Source organism: Chiloscyllium plagiosum, unplaced genomic scaffold, assembly GCF_037043375.1.
Source record: "Chiloscyllium plagiosum isolate Xiang-an unplaced genomic scaffold, Cpla_swu_hap1 HiC_scaffold_19, whole genome shotgun sequence".
In the NCBI taxonomy this organism is placed as follows: Eukaryota; Metazoa; Chordata; class Chondrichthyes; order Orectolobiformes; family Hemiscylliidae; genus Chiloscyllium; species Chiloscyllium plagiosum.
The window spans coordinates 46568201-46585965 of record NW_028270157.1 but is presented as its reverse complement, the minus strand read 5'-3'; the positions used below and the strand labels follow the sequence as shown (position 1 = coordinate 46585965).

At 38.3% G+C, this 17765-nt stretch overlaps 1 protein-coding gene and 1 long non-coding RNA gene across 2 annotated transcripts in view; one reads left to right on the top strand and one right to left on the bottom strand.

Moving 5' to 3' along the window:
• The window catches only part of LOC122559593 (interleukin-17 receptor A-like), a 56225-nt gene extending 39492 nt beyond the window's left edge, over window positions 1–16733 (top strand). Inside the window, exons 9-13 of the mRNA XM_043709346.2 lie at window positions 1237–1312; window positions 5400–5438; window positions 10801–10905; window positions 13138–13167; window positions 14034–16733. Of these exons, the coding sequence (XP_043565281.1) occupies window positions 1237–1312; window positions 5400–5438; window positions 10801–10905; window positions 13138–13167; window positions 14034–15460 (1677 nt within the window). The 3' untranslated portion in view covers window positions 15461–16733. The remainder of the gene's footprint in view (window positions 1–1236; window positions 1313–5399; window positions 5439–10800; window positions 10906–13137; window positions 13168–14033) is intronic.
• LOC122559595 (uncharacterized) lies at window positions 867–10794 on the bottom strand. The gene is made up of 3 exons (XR_006314477.2): window positions 10503–10794; window positions 6742–6829; window positions 867–1085 (listed from the first exon to the last, which is right to left on the bottom strand). It is a non-coding gene; the product is annotated as an uncharacterized LOC122559595 (long non-coding RNA).
• Window positions 16734–17765: the final 1032 nt, after the last annotated feature.

The following is a 17765-nucleotide window of genomic DNA, read 5'->3' as shown; positions in this document are numbered from 1 at the left end:
TAAAGAAAAGTGGAGTCCTGTAGATGTAGTATATCTTGACTTCCAGAAGGTTTTTGATAAAATACCTCACAAAAGGTGAATACACAAATTAAGGTCCCACGGGGTTTTGGTTAATATATTAGCATAGATCAAGGATTGGCTAACCACCAGAACTCAGATAGTCAGGATAAATGGGTCTTTACCCAGTTGGCAAGCTGTAACTAGTTGGGTTCCTCTGGGTTCAGTCCTGAGACTCCAACTATTTATAAACTATATTAATGACTTGGCTGCAGGGGTAGAATGTACTATAGTCACATTTAGAGATAACATTAAGTAGGAAAGTAAGTTGCAATGAAGACATTTTACAAATGGATATGGATAGGTTAGGTGAATAGGCCAAAATTTGGTAAAAGTTTAACATGGATAAGTGTGAGATAATCTGCTTTGTTCAGAAGAATGAAAGAAATTGAATGGTGAAATGAATAACTGGATGGAGAAACAGTTGCTTGCCCTGTTTACGTATGCCGCAGACCTACTGCCACAATTAATATCTGATAGCAGACAGCAATCCCTGATAAAGGGCTTATGCCCGAAACGTTGATTCTCCTTCTTCTCTGATGCAGCCTGACCAGCTGTGTTTTTCCAGCACCACAATTTTGACTCTGATCTCCAGCATCTGGAGCCCTCACTTTCTCCTGACAGGCGACAAGTCTGCTCAAAATCCCATAAATATTCTGTGGGCAGTTGTCAGTATTGTGTACCAGCAAGTGCTGTTTATTCATTGTCAATCACAAAATCCAGCCTGATATATTTTTTCTCACGTGCATAATTGGATGCAATGCTTTATTTGGGATCTGACAAACTGTAGTAATATTCATTGTTAAATTCCAAACCCTTGAGATAAAGGCCGAAATTCCATGAGCCTTTTTGATTGTCCTTGTACTTATCCAGTAGTTTTCAGCCATTTGTATATATGGACACCTCAATAGTTTCTCTTCTTTGGAAAATATTGAAGGCAGGTTGTGTTCAGCACTATCCTGGACAGAGAATATATATGTCAAGAGCAAATTCTAGCTTGCTTTCTTGAGCAGCCTAACGGACAAAATCTGTAACAAGATAATGTGGAAGTTCGTTATCAAATTAACTTCTCAGATTCATTTCGTAAAATCCTTTACGCTAATCCCTCAATCCCCTGTGCATGCTATGGAAAACTGCTGAAACCATTTCTAAATAAGTTTTTTTTTGTTTTTATTTCAGATTCAACCATTTTTCATTGACTGCGACAATGATTGCAGAAGGATTCGTAAAGATATCCCAGGTCCAGAGTATGAAGGTAAAGGTGTATGCCTAGCCATTGTAACCTTTGCACTGTCCCTCTTTACCCCAGCCTGAAACGTGGCCGGTTTGAGCTCCGAAAGCTTGCTCAAATGATACTATGAAATTACATAGAGGAAACTTTCAGGTGCACTTATTCACTTGAATGAAATAATCAGTCTTGAGAGTAGAGCTACCTCTGCATGCCCCATCAAACATTCCCAGGTCAGAATGTGGGTTACATACAAAGGAAAGCTCCCTCTAAACTGACTCCAACTGCAGTGCAGCACGGGATTAAATACAAAGTGAACCATTCTCTATAATGTCCCTGTGAAATGCTCCTAGGGGGGAGTCCAAAGACATAGCAAAACTTTTTCAATCATATGTTGATCCTTGACAACATTGTACGTAGATTTAAGGTCAGCTTTCATATGTATGTCAATGATGTTCAGCAGCCCCTTTCCACGAACTCTCTTGAGTCCTTCCCTGCTTTATGTTTTAAGACTGCTTATTTAACACGTCCAATTTTTAGTATTGCTGAAAAAAGACACATTTTGTCAAAATGTTTTGTTTTATTCTCATCAGAACAGTTTTTGTAAGAAAAGCCAGTGTAAAGGGAAAACAAACATTTATACTGTATGGTAGAACATGCTAATTGGTTGGCAAGCAGCCTCTGGTAGTGGCATTGCTAAGGAGATTTCACCAGTTAGATCGTGACTGATATTTTTTTCAAAATAAAACCAGTCAAATGAACTAGACAATTGCGGTTATCTATTTTGTTGAGTTGAAACAGGTGTCGTCTGTGTGCATGTTCTTTGTTTCTGCAAAAAACACCAGGCTCTGTATATTCATATATGTAGCTTCCTGTGTACACAAATGGCATGTGGTGAGTCTAATTTGACAATCCTAAATTGGTTGTCAGAGTAATTCTTTGTACGTATCATTATTTATCTTGTATTGTCAATTTGCAGAATCTCATCTAATGTAAGACACTGTTTCCCAAGCACAGGCTGGTTGTGTGTGGTTGGTACCTTGCCTCTGTGAACAGTCAAATGGATAAGCCAGTCTTTGGAACCTACATCATATATATGTAGCATATACTGGTTCCAAAATTCATATATCACATTACTCATTTGTTTGATAAACAGAGCTTCATTTTGGCCTGAGGGCAGCATTGATTTGTGGTGAACATCGTCATCTTTTTTTGCTTTGTACAGTATTACCATGAAGCAGCTTGCTCCACCTGTTGCTCAAAAATTTGAGACATTGCCTATCTGGGGTAGTTTTGGGCATGTTTCAGGACCAAGAGTAACATTCCTAGGCCCTTTCAAGAGTTTGTGCGATATACAGCAAGAATGATTTGATCGAGGTAGCCATTATCCCTCACATTGCTTAGATGTGATTCTGAAATTGGACAATACTTGCTAAATAATTGAGTGCGTGGAGATTTACACTTAACCATTTACAAACAATTTTACGATTGTCAGTCAAGTACACTTCCAAATACTGGAATATATTTATAAATAGGGTCTTCATCTTTGAATGCACAAAGTATATATACACTCTGTGCTTGTTCAACTTAAAAAAAAACAACAGATGAATCTTTCTCTGTTTTATTTCTCACGGCCATGTCTTGACCAATCAGAGCCAACCTGATTGATTTAAAATTTAAACAGATCTTGGCAGTTAGTTGTCAGTCTTTATCTGACTGTGTTCTCCACGGCAATGCCTCTACCAATCACAGTCTACCTGCCAATCAGTCAGCAGGCTCGTACAGTATTAATGTTGTTTACCCTTTGAATTGATATTTCTTACCCCGATGAATGCAAGATGAAAGTCTCAACAAAATATATATTTTTTCAGCAAGTTCTGTACTGACAGAAGTAGTTCTTTTGGAAGTCTCCGCATTATATGAACCCTGAGCTGAGCTTCAGACTCCATAAACACACAATCACAAAGACCTCCTATTTCTAGCTCCATAACGTTTACATACAACTGAAGATATGACCTTCAGAATGTGTCCCCACACCACCACACACTATCCATTAGCTGTATAAATCCTCAGTTTTACAGCATGGAAAGTAGCAGTTTGGCTCATGGTGTCCACACATTGTCAGCCACCTTATCTGAGTGTTCTAGCTAGATGCAACAGAGTTTTACCAGATTGATTGATTCTTGGGATGGCAAGATTGATGTATGAAGAGCCTGAATCGTTCAGGACTTTATTCATTACAGTTTGGAAAAGTAGGGAGGGTGATCTTATAAAATTCTATAAAATTCTAAAATGAGTTGACAGGGTACGTGCAGTTCCTGCTGACTGAGAAACAAGGGTCACACTCTAAGGATAAAAGATCGGCTATTTAGGTCTGAGAAAAAGAACTTTCTTAACCCAGAGAGTAGTGAGCCTGTGGTATTCTTTGCCACAGAAAGCAGTTGAGGCCAAAACATTGAATGTTTTCAAGAAAGAGACAGTGTTTTTAGAGCAAAAGGGATGAAAGGGTATGGGGTGAAAGTGGAAATAGGCTACTGAGTTGGATGATCAGCCATGATCTAATTAAATGATGGACCAGACTTGAAGATCCAATTGACCTACTCCTTATTTCTATGGCCCTCACCTCACCCAATCCTCTGGATGATGCCAACTCCCTGTCACATGGTTCCTCTCAGTGGTGTTTACTCCCAGAGATTTGTCATCTCACCCACTCTTTAAATAACGCTGCCTGCCCACTCTCCTTGGTCATATTGACTGCCTGACACAGGGTCTTCCGCTCCCCTGCTACTCTCCATGTCTTTGTCATTTCCTGACCTTATTATTTCACTTTTCCAATGGAAAGCCTCCCATTCTCCACTATGAACTTTAAATTGTCCAAACATTCTGTCACATACATTACCAACCCAAAACCTGCTTACTCATCATCCTAGTACCCTTACATAGCACACCCTTGTTTTTAAGCGGTCAAATCTGCTGATTGTAAAGCTTTTGGTCAATCCTCCAAAAATCTCTTTTTTTTGTTTTGATACACTGCTCCTTCATCAGGTAACTGTGGAGCAGGATCATAAGACACAGAATTTATAGCACAAGGTTACAATATACAGCTGAAATGATATATTGAACAAACCTAGATTCCAGGTTTGTTCAATATATCATTTCAGCTTTATGACACTGCAATCTTTTGCGATAAATTCTGTTTCTTATGATCCTGCTCCACATTTACCCGATGGAGCAGCGCTTCAAAAGCTGGTGCTTCCAAATAAACCTGTTGGACTATAACTTGGTGTATTGTGATTTTTAACTTTGTCCACATCAGTCCAACACCGGCACCTCCACATCAAGAAGAGAAGTGGCAGTGAGTTAAATACTAAATAAAAGCCAGAAAAAATACAGGCGCTAAAAACCAGAAACCAGAATAGAAAATGCTGGAAAAGCTGAGCAGGTCTGACAGCATCTGTGAAGAGAAATCAGTTAACATCTCAGGTTAAGTGACCCCTCCTCAAACCCCTGACCCTTCTGAGGAAGGTCACTTGACCTGAAAAGTTAACTCTGATTTCTCTCCACAGATACTACCAGACTTGAGCTTTTCCACAATTTCTATTGTTGGTAATGATCTAAGAGCACAGGTTCAATTACCACCATGGTAGCTGTTGGAGTTTAAACTCCATTAATATATCTGGAGTACAAATCTAGTCTCCATAATGGTGTCATCCATATTGTTTACTAAATTTAGGGAGTGAAATCTGCCATCCTTCTTTGGACTGGCCTATGTGTAACTGTCGACCCATAGCAGTGTGGTTGATTCTTGACTACCCTTTGAAGTGGCCTTGCAAGAACAATTAGATGGGCAGGAAATGCTATACAGACATCCCATGAAAGAATAAAAGAAAAGGAGCCTTGGGATATTTTTAATGCTTAAGGTGCTGTACAAATGCAAGTTGGTACTGTCTCTCATGAACTGGAGATAATCTTTCAAGTGAAATTTTCAGCTCCAATGGCCTGAGTCAAGATTCAAGCCCAAGGCCTACAGCTGAAAGGCCAATTCTAACTATTCTGAACTGTCATTTGGGATTTCTCTGTATAAATTTCTAAATTGTTTGTATTCTCCTTTCAGAAACAAATCCACCAAAATTGTCTACAACATCAACTGAAGGTGAGTTTTAAAGAGCTCCCTGGGCCGCACTGCGGCTCTGTGGTTAGCACTGCTGCCTCACAGCACCAGGGACCCTGGTTCGACTCCCACTTCTGGCCACTGTCTATGTAAAGTTTGCACGTTCTCCCCGTATCCGCATGGATTTCCTCTGGGGTGCTCTGGTTTCCTGCTACAGTCCAAGATGTGCAAATCGGGTGAATTGGCCTTGCTAAATTGCCCATAGTGATAGGTCCATTAGTCAGGGGTAAATATAGGTGTGTTACTCTTTGGAGAGTCGATGTGAACTTGTTGGGCCAAATGGCCTGTTTCCACACAGTCGGGAATCTAAACCTATTTTGAATGTGTATGCTAATGAATGGACATAAGGCTATCATTTATTTGGTGTAAGTGGTAACACTTCAGAGGACACAAGATGGACTGGTGAAATGGACTGACACAGATTAAATTTAACTGATCTAAGTAGGAAGCATGACTGCACTTTACAGATTTCCAACTGTGTAGCGTGTCTTGTTTACTCATGTGGCTCCAAAAACCTTAGGCAGGGAATGTACAAAAGACCAGAACCAGAATCAGAGGATTGGAGAGCTTTAGTGGAGTTGGAGGGATGGCATTTGTGAAGAGGGAACTATTAGAGAGAGGTAAGACTATGAGGATGCTTAAAGATGAGAATGAGAAATTACATGCACACCAGTCCAACATAGGCACCTCCACATCAAGAAGAGAAGTGGCAGTGAGTTAAATAAAGAAATACAGGTGTTTAAAAACAAGAAACATGATCGTGGAGTAATAATTGATATGGCAACAGATTTGGATGAGTTAAAAGAATACAGTGAAGGAAGCGAGGCTACTGTGAAGCAATAGAATCAACAGGTCAAGAAATGACAAAGGCACGATTGAGGATTTAGATGCAAATGTATTGAATAGGGAAATATCTTAGCACATTGTCTTATTTTAATCTGTGCTTTACTTTATTGAACGTGAAATAGTAGCAACTTCGTGCTCCATCAATCCATTTGAAGAGCTTTGAGCAGAATAAAAACAGTAATAGATGGGCTTAAAAGAGGTACTGTACTCCTGGTCATCAAATCACAACAACAGAGATATTACAAAGTTAGAATTAGGATCATAGAATAGTATAGTGCATGTGTATTTCTTAGAAGTGCTGTCAAATTAACCCCATCTGTCCTGTTCTTTCCCTACAACTCTTCCAACCTGAGGATCTGTCGAGTTGTCTTCTGAAACTGATTGACATCTGCTTCCAGCACTTTTTTCAGGCAGTGCATTCTAAAACATTATAACTTACTGTATAATGTTTTCCTTCGTCCTGTCACTCAAGTTCTTTTTGCCAATCACCGTATATCTATGTTCTCTGTTTATTGATGCTTCTGCCTCTGGAATAGAGTAAATAGGGAGAATGATCAAAACACTTCAAAATTTTGAACACCTATTAAATCACCCCCTTAACCAAAGTAACATTGCTTGATAAGCTGATATTACTAGACAAGTCCAATATGTAGCTGAAATCTAGTTTAATAGATCATATTTACTTTGTTTTATTTTAATGAGGTGGTCTTTCACTGAAACGCAAGCACACTTTGCTGCACATTTTGATTTTTATCAATAAAACAAGTTTGTCATGCAAAAGAAATGAAGCCTTTACAGTACAGTCGCCAGAGAAAATTCCTTTCCCTCTGACATTTGTGTGGATGATTTAACTGTGCTTCATTTCCCAATCTCAAAAATCTGACAGCCTCTTCCTCGAGTCTTCATTTAATTGAGTTTAGACTTTCTCAAATTACCCCTTTGGGGTTTTTTAACAAACCACTTCTAGCCTGGACCTTTCAAACTAAACTCCTTAACTAAACATATAACCTATTTCCTTTCTGTCAGAGCAACTGTTTATCACGTCCAGCTTCACCCAAGGCTTCTGCAAAATCTGAAACTGAAACTCAAGTCCTTTTCAAGTTATGGGTGCTTCCCCTAAGCTTAAAAAAAAATTTCTCTAACCTTCTAAACCAAATGTCTAATACTCAGTTTACTCTGTGCTTGTAAAACCCTTCCAATGTAAACTAATTCCCATTAGCCTTCAATGACTTTTTCTCCTGTACTTTTTAAAAAACAAATCACCATGGCCTCAGAAATAATTTAAGTGTAACTATTAAACCTCTCCACATATGCCACACACCACTAGCTCAAAACCCTAAAATATAGACTAAGTGCTATAAAAACAAATTCATACACCTTCCATTACATAATTATTGTATTACTGTATTCTATTGCACCTCATCAACACACAATCTAACTGAAAGTGTAATGCCTAGCATCGAATACATTTTGTAAAGGCTCAGCATAATATTTGTTTCTCATTTCATTCCACTGTTTATAAACTGAGTTTTTCTGTACATTTTTTAACAGCCGCCTTAACTTGTCCTATCACCTTCATAGACATGTGCATGTATAGCCCAGATCTCTCCAGCCCTTTACAATTGTACAATTAGTTTATATTCCCCATCCTCATTCTTCATAGCAAAATGATTAATTTCATATTTGTGTTAAATTTAATCTGCCAGGGCACCAGGGCACCTTGTATTCTCTGAAGTCTGTTTAAATACCCAGTCAATGTTTACTTTTTTTAAAGTTCTTTCACCTCCAAACTCGGAATTTACGCTCTGTATAATAAAGTTTGTTATTAATTTACATCAAAAAGACAGTTGGAAACAATGTTGTTCATTTCCGTTCAGACTGAAAAATAACCATTTACTACAACATTCCGCTTTCGTTTCCTTTAGCTAATTTTGTATCCAGGCAGTTATTGCCTTTTTGATCCCATATGCTTTAATTTTGATAACAAATCTATTGTGTGGTAATTTTCCAAAAACGCCTTTTGAAAGCCTACATGCACAACATTGATCACACTATACTCATTGGTCTTCTCATGACATCACCAAGGAACATGTGATACTGTAAACTTTAGAACTTTTAAGTGGTCACAGATTGAAAGAATCAGCAAAGCTAAATTGTTATACAGGAAGGGATCAACAAAAACTCTGTCTGGAATTAACTATTAAAGGACAAGGACGAACTTATACATATATTAGCCTCATCTGGGAAAAGAGGGAGTCGAAGCTACATGAAAAAATTGTTTTGATGTGTGCTTGACAACTGGCTGCTTTATAACACTATAACAATAATTGATTGCCCTGCAGAGGAATTTAAGGAGTTAACTGCAGGAAAGTGGTGCTTCAAATAGGCAGTCAGTGCCAAATGTAACAAGGAACAAAGAAGTTACTTCTGATAAGGCAGGCTGCAGACTTGCAATATTGTGGATGAAAGAATCCAAAAATCCAAATTAGTACCGTCACACCACAAATTTAAAGGATGAAAATCTGTAATAATTCATCACCGAAACCCTTCATTAGCAAAACTTCGAAGAACAACACGTACGAGGAGCGAACCTTTGTGACATAGACACTGTTGTTTGGAATTGTATCTAAATGACACCATTAATTGGGTAATAGCCACATTTGGTTGCGAGGCTTAACTGGCTACTTTGAGGGGTCTTATTTCTGTTGCTACATGCAATAAAGTTTAAACATTTGTTTCAACAATTGATTAGCTGTGGGATTTCTTAAGTAGACAAACTAAGGGTAACTTATGGTGATATACCCACAATGTACATAATTTAGTGGAACCCAATTTGTCTTCACCAATCTATAGTGATTGTCCATAATTAAGAAAGGGTTTTTAAAATGCTGATTCATTTTGCCTCTAATTAGGCTGATTATCCTTTTAATTGAGGTGTTTGTCTTACCGACCCCCCACCCCACCCCCTCACCCCTCTTTTTGAACTAGGACATATTACATTCAAATTCTCCAGTTCTCTAGCACAATTCCCATATCAAAGGAGGATTGAAAGATTGCAGTTACATCCACAATTCACAACTTAGAAATGTCACATCGTCTCAATGGAAATTCTATTTTGAACACTGACATCCTTTCAAATACTTTTTTTAAATTTTGATCCTATCCTATCCTATTTCTATACAATCACCTCCTTACTGTGGCACTTATTACATTTCTTCACAAGACATGGAAAGTTAACTATATCTGCTGCCTCCACAATATTAGGTCCTTTTTGTTGTTAATTAAGCCTACTGTTTCTCTGACTACCCTTGATATCATTCATAATGTTTAACATAGCCTTTTTAAAGTTTTATTTTGTGTTTCCTGTTAATTTATTCTTGTATGCATTCCTTGTCCCCCTCTTTTCAGGTCTCACACCTTTTTCTATTTGGCTTGGTTCTCTCCCAAATTATAAATCTGATATTTATTGTAAGTCTTCTTTCTTGGTTTCATTTTAATTGTATATTTTAATCATATATTTTCAGTCAACTGCGAACTCCAGCTTCTAATCCGATGCCTTTCCCTGATGTGGAGATTTGCCTAGTCTGTCCTTGAAATATCCCTTCTGAAGAGCTCTCATTACGCATCAGGTTTTTACATGGCCATCTTCTGTTTTCAGTTCATCAGGACCAGTGCCATTTTTCAACTTCCTCCAATTGACTATCTTAATTTTATTTCTCATTTTCCAGAACTCCTCATCATTTCTCAAATGTTCTCACACTGAATCATTCTCCCTATTTGGCTCGCTTGATTTCTGATAACTAGATGCAGCATTGTTTCCTGCTTGGCCTAGAAATATACTAAGAAAGTTCTCATTCACATTTCAAGAGTTCCACAACCCTCCAACCCATTGCTGTCAATCTCCATGGAAGTGATCTAACTGATATTCCAGGTCTGGGGATCTCAAAATATAAATAATTAACCTTTATGAAAAAATATCAGTCTATCTTCCTGGGAATCCAATCAGGTCATTGTTGTAAAATCATTTTAATTTTCAGTTGTCATTTGCTTTTGGTCATTAAAACTCTATTGATGTCTTTATTTATAGCCATTGGATATCCTCTGTGAATCAGTATTTCTTTAGCATTATGAATTACCTCTTTCAACTCAAGAATTCTAACCAACGTTATTTTTCAAATGCAATAACATGGAAGCTGTTACCTTGCTGTTTCGCCAGCTGTCTTGCTCAGATGTGAGGTATTCTGGAGACCTCTGACGTATTATCTAAATCTGTGAAATGTACTTGTAGTTCCCGGGAGCTGCTCGTTTCCTATGCTGCAGAAATCCAAAGTTAAAATACAATATTACCTCTGTGTGCTCTGATTCCACTCACTCATCTCTGTTGAGGCATGCACTAAATGACATGCTATAGAGGTCTGATTGTGTTAGATCAGACATTTTGTTGATAGTATTATACTGTGCAACTTGGGGAATTTCACTTCTGTTCTGGTTGTTGCAGGAGGGTCATCTGAGAGAACCGGTTTCTTTGCTGTCATCGGTGTTTTGGTTTTCCTTTTAATCTGTGTCTGTATCATTTGGGTACAAATAAAATCCAAAGAAAATGGTAAGGAATGAAGGATTTTTTACATTTACTTACATTTTTAAAATTGATATCACAGTTCTCTCTTTTATCACATAATGTATTTTCATTGAAACAATTGGTTGACTTTTTGTTTCCAGACATTTACATAAAGTCCTTCAATCCCACCCCCTGAATCCCTAGCATCCAGTTAGGACCTACCCCGCTTCAGAAATTGAAATCCAATACTTGGCACATATGGAATCCTATGAGTCCAGTACTGATGGACAGATTTAATGAAGGACCATGCAAAATACAGGTTGAAAGATTCACTACTGGTGTAGGAGTGCAGCCCAGACCCTGTCCACGGGGCACAATCTAATCTGCTTAGGGCAGGAAGACCTTGAGATGAAGAGAAAACAACTTTTAAAATATTGACCAAATGATGTAGCTTATCATGTTGTCACAGAAGAAGAAATCCCTATACATTTTGTCCTTTTTCTGACCAATTAGCATGCCACAGATTAGAACTGGAAAGGAGCTGACATAGAGGTATTCCCTGCTTGTTTTTGAATGAACGGAAGAGAGTTGCCCATGCAGCTTTTCGAAAGTTGATGGTGATCAGCTAGCAGCATGCCAACCCTCTTGATCAGGGGGAAGTATTTATTTTATAGAGTATGATTAAGGGAAGACATAACACACAAAAGTTTAACTAGATGTGAAAGTATCACAGTAATATACAAAAAAAACTTTAAGCAACGTGAGAGATCAAAGCAAGATTGAGTGGTGTGGACAGACTGCCTCTTTCTATCTTAAAAAGGGTCATTGGACCTGAAATGTTAATGGATTTCTCTGTACAGATCCTATCAGAACATCTGAGGTTTTCCAGCAATTTCAGTTTTAATTTCAGCTTTCCAGCATCGACAGTTCTTTTGGCTTTTTGCCTGTTTCTGGCTATTATTATTTCAGTCTTAAACTTAATTTACGCTACACTTGCAGTACAGTTGTGGCCGTGGAATATGTCACATTGCCATCCACGGAGGTCTGTTGTGGGAGGCCTCGCATTTATCAATTCAACAACATGGGAGATCATTGACTGGATGGCCAAATTGGGATCTCATTTTACATTCTCTTGTGCAAACATGATAGCTGGCCAGGAAACAAAATATTTATTGAAAAATGCATGTGATAAATCTTGATTATTTAATGAACTTAATCGTAGATTTTATAATTGTAGATTTCAAATGTAATTTTAATGTAAATTTAATTCTATTCAATGATCCAAGTCACTGAAACAAGGCTTCAGAGACTGAGAGGGATGTTGGATGAGCCGAAGCATCTTCACATTATAGAATGGTACTGGGTTATAGTACACCCAGAAACAGTTACCTATAAGTTGCTCTAAACAAAAAGCAAAATACTACAGATGCTGGAAATCTGAAATAAAAACAAAGTGCTAGAGAAACTCAATAAGTCTGACAGCACTGATGGAGAGAGAAATGAGTTAACAATTAGAGTCCAGTATGACTGGTCTTCGTTAACTCTTTCTTTCTCCACAGATGCTGCCAAACCTCATATTTCTCCAGGACACATGTTGCTTGCTGACCAATCTTATTACTCTCATCAGTTACTTCTCAATCAGTATTTCCTTGTCTTAGAATATTGAGTCATCCCATGGAATCAAGTACAGATCTTTCTGCTATAACATGCATTTTGTTAACACCAATTTGCAATAACACGATTGACGAATTGGGGACACTTCCTAAAGCACAAAGTTTTAAAGTGTGTATTGGTTATAACGTGATTCTGGCCCCATTAATTTAAATGGTGCTGCCAATACACAATTTTCTTATAACATGGGATAGCATAAGAGCGGAACTACCGAGTTATAGCAGAATTGACTGTTAATGTTTCTCTGTACAAGTTGATTTTTTTTTGTACATTTCAATTATTTTATATAACACTTTGTTCAGCCACACTAGCCATTCTTTATCCTTCCTTACTTTCCCCTATTTCTCACCATTTTGAACTTTTAAAAAATATAGTACTTGATGCCACAATGTGACAAACTATGGTTAAGTCAAAGAACACATTCTATAATGCGCACAGAACCTGTGTTTAAAACATTGTGTTCATTTGTTAACTGAGGAACAGTAGATTGAGGAACAAATTTTGTTCTTTTGGAGTGACAGATCTTGACAATCTGCTTGTTATTTTAAAAAATTCTCACTGAAGACATTGATATCAAGAATTATAATTATCTTTTCTATCTTTTAGAAACAAAGTCGCTGCCTAAAATCCCAAATGGTAAGTTAAACAAGTTAAATTAGACAAGCTTTATATATGTAATACATGGAACAGAGAGGTTGTATTTGTGCATTTTCATCTCCATATGTTCACTATAAATTCCTGTGTTCACATTTGTAATGGAAACTACTTGTACAGGCTATCCTGCTTTCAGTTTTTATTTTCCCTTACCACTGTCAATGGCAACAGGATGTAATTATGACAATGATTAATGTTGTAGAAAACAAAAATACGAAGGACAAATTGTCACTCTAAAATGATAACTGGTGTTTGCAACCCTAGTCCGATAGCCCTCTGCCCTCTAGCCCCATGAAGACTCACAGTTTGACTCCATGTATGAATTTGACATATTTACTTAAAATCTTTGTACCCAGTAAATAAACCTCTTTAATTCTTTGCCATTGATAAGTAGAACATGTCTTTATGGCAATGATGTGTACTAGTTTTCCACTTCCCCTGAAAGAACACTGCGGAAACAAAGAAGTAGATTTTTAAAAAGTAGATCAGCACATCTCAAGTTATTCCAAAATTGTCATTACCTGGTTACAGGCAACCTGGTAACTAGAATGTAATTCTAAACATCAATCTTCAGTTTAGCTTTCACTAGTTTTGAACTGGGGTTCTATTGTCACACTGTCTTGTTTTGATTTCAAATGTTCTGGTCTTTACTACTAGCCATTATCTGTGTACATAAACACCTTTTATGTACCTTCATCTTCTGGCAGATTTATCATGTTGATTTTCATTCACTGTAACTAGCTGCAATTAATTCATTCATCAACGATAACCTGGTTTTCTTGAATCAATTGACAACTTGTCATTTATTTCTATTTATATGTAAATGAATGAAACTATTTTTGTTCCAGATGAACCAGCGGTTGTATACCCAAAACTTCCACAAGTGAAAAAGAAAGTTCTGATAATTTATTCATTGGACCATGAACTCTACAAGAATGTTATCCTGGCATTTGCACAATTCCTAATGACTAACTGCGGTACCGAAGTAACTTTGGATTATTTACAAGTTAACAAGGTTGCAGAGGTTGGGCATATCAATTGGCTCACATTGCACAAAAGCGAGTCAGACAAGATTATAATTTTATGCTCTCGTGGAACAAGGTTGAAGTGGGAAGCCATGCTGCGGATTAAACAGAACCAGATTTTGCTCAAAAGTGATGAGCGTTCACCAATGCGTGACATGTTCACTCCTGCCATGAGCTTGATTTTGCCAGACTTCAAACGGCCAGCTTCATTTGGGAAGTATATTGTTGCATATTTTGATGATATCAGCAGTGAAGAAGATATCCCTGACCCATTTAAGATTGGTGTGAAGTACAAACTAATGAAACAATTTGAAGAAATATATTTCCGAGTACAGGACTTGGAGAAACATGAACCAGGGAAAACTTACTGTGTGGTAGGAATAACAATGGATGATTACCACAATAGCCCATCTGGTAAAAAATTAAAAAATGCTATTGAACAATTTAAATTGATACAAACAGAGCAACCAGACTGGTTTGAGAAAGAATGTATTCTATTCCCAGAGGAAGCAGAAGCTGAGCCAATCTTGGCTGATGAACATTGTGAGCTTCAACCAATGAAACAGAATATTGTTAAGTACAAACCCCTTGATGATATAGCCTATGCAGTAAATGAAGTGCAAATTGTAAAATCAAGTGATGAAATACTTGTGAGAAATCCAGTGGGTTTTGAGCATAAAGGTCAAGATAACAGTTTATCCCAAAATCTGATTGGAGTAGACTGTAATGATGAACAAGTTCTAAACATGGCACATATCTTGGAACCACTGGGCAACATGTCAGTATCTGGCTGTAGTCAGAGTATGTTAAATTGTCCCAACTTAGGAAACTCAAAATCAGAAGGTGAACCACACTTAGAAAAGCATTGGATGCTGAAGAATGATGTCTCAGACTTCCCTCAGCACAGTTGTGAAGATGACATTACAATGAATGAAATCAGTGAACATTCAGGTGGTATTTCTCATGATGTAAAGAAGAGACTTGAAGAATTTCAGCAGATGTTATTTCTTCAGAGTTTGTCTTCACAGTATTCAACCAGGCCATCTGATTTGCAAAGTGGAGTTATTGGATATCCACAATCTCTCTATTCTGACAAAGAAGAGGGTGTAGATTCAGACGAAGGCTATAGCTCCAAACAGTCATCCTCAGTGGTTGAAATCCCAACAGCAGGTGTGAGCACTTCTTCTGAAGCACTAAATGAATTAAAAATTCTTCAGATGGCTTTACTTAATGAAAGCATATGTAACTGAAGTAGAAGGTGAATGTACAGAGCAAGATTGCTCAATGCATGTGACTTACAGACAAGCCACATTGATGACTCCAGATAGTAAATATCAGCCCTACAAAAATGCAGGATGGTGGATTTTTCCTGTACTTCATACGCATCACAAAATCAAACACAAGTGATCAGATAAATCGCTTCAACACAAATAATTTGAAATGCTCTTCATATTTGCACACATTTCACTCCTAAAACAAATGTAGAAAGACAAATTATCACTAAGTCATCTGTAGCCAAAAGTGGATTCAGAATAAATTCTGCTGTTCTTATAATGTAAGAAGCTTCACTCTGAATTTCAGCCCAGTGCATCTCTGTAAAGACAATAATGGCTGTTAAAAGCATTAATAGTCAATGTAATTACAAGCTGCAAGTTTATGATGTTTGCTTTTTTAAAGTAACTTTTACAATAAATCTGCAAAGTTTTTTGGTGTTGTTTTCCTGTACCTTAAATTTATACACTGTGAACAGTTTTTCCATAACTCAGGCAATTTTGTGCAACATGATATAAAACTGCTATTGTACACTGTAGCAAGTTCATTATGCCAAAGGATTATTCTATCAAGGATTTGAAGTGGGAAATGGCACAGGGCAGAGTGACACTAGGCACAAGGACATACACGATGGTGGCTGGTGGCCAGATCACAATATGGAGAGAGACAGCACACAGACACCGCCTGGCCCACCAGAATACCAGCATAATGTGCTCTCAATCTAATTGATTAGTTTAAGGCGGTAGGGGGGGTGGAGGAGAGAATACACATGAGTGGTGTATATTGCCTGCTGAAGTGTCTGGTCCAGCCCAACACTTTTGATAGAAATGCTAACAGTCTGATACGGACTCAATACAAAGGAGTATTGAGTCTGGCTAGGGCTGCAGTACTTGTCCTTATCAGGAAGAGTGACTAGCGGCCATTACTATAGCAGTGGACATCCGCGTAGGGATTGAAACCGACAATGTCTGCACTGAAACTGACAACAACCGCTGAAATTAACAAAGGCTGTGCTGGAACTGAAATTTCTGTATTGAAATTATCAACGATTCTGCAATGTTTACAACAAACAAGCAATGTTACAGAGAAAATAACCTCATCACTGACCTATTATATCACTAAATGTATAATGGTATATTGACGTGCTCCTAGTTGAGAGAGGAATTGCAGCTGACACTGTGCTGTTGGTGTCTTTCTCTCCCCAGAGCTCCAGTATTTCCTTGTACAATAAACGCTGTTGTTGAACCCGGACTCTGACTCTGAGGCTGGTGATTTTCCCCACACCCATTGGCACTGCAAGCAGGGTTCTGATTACTGGTGCCCTGGTCAAAGGCCACGATTGGGGACCGGCGTAAGAACCAATTTGTACCTGCAAACGGGAAGAGTCAGACTGGGCCAGCAACACAGTTTAAAAGGTATACCAATTACAATGTCTAATTTGCTACTGTACTGCATGCCTGTGGAGAATAAGTCAAGAGTGTGTGCTGGAAAAGCACAGCAGGTCAGGCAGCATCCGAGGAGCAGGAGAATCGACGCTTCAGGCAAAAGCCCTTCATCACAAATGAGGCTGGGAACCTCCAGGCTGGAGAGATAAATGGAATAAGTGTTAACTGGTTGTAAGAACCTGCTGCTTGTGCTAAACAGCCAGAGGACAAGGTAGTTCCTGTCTCAAAGATCCTGCCCTTAAACTGGTTGTTAAAGGTAGGAAGGTTGGGATTTGAAGTGGGAATTGAGGCACCAAGGGCACTAGGAGCACAAGTGGCAAAGTCAGGTAACATTGGACTCTGTAGGGGCGAACAACGCAGAGTCCAGTTAGAATTTAAATTTAAAGTTGGGTGCTGTTTGTATTTGTAATTTCCAATGTGGTGAGGAAGAGGAGCTGATCACTCTGACCAAGAGCCAAACCTCAGTGGAGTGTACGTTACCAAGGTGGGGAGGGTGGACACGGAGTAACTGTGATACCCTGTCTGTCCATTGTATAACGACAGAGCTTAAATAATGGCGGTGGCCGGGAGTGTAAAGAGTCCACCAGTAGAGAGCACACCAGGCTAGAGGTAGGCTTCTGGGCCTATCGGAAGGTGTTGAGTCAGTAAAAGTGGCCAGGAGGGTAGATGAGTCCCGTTAGAGAGCACACCCTATTGAGTCAGTATTTCCAGCCAACCGGTTGCTATGACCGTACAGATGATGCTGGGACAGTATTATTGGCCAAGGGGTAGAGAAATCCCCAGTCGTTAGGGACACTTTACTGTTGGTGGTACCTGGGGGTATGCAATCTGCTAAATG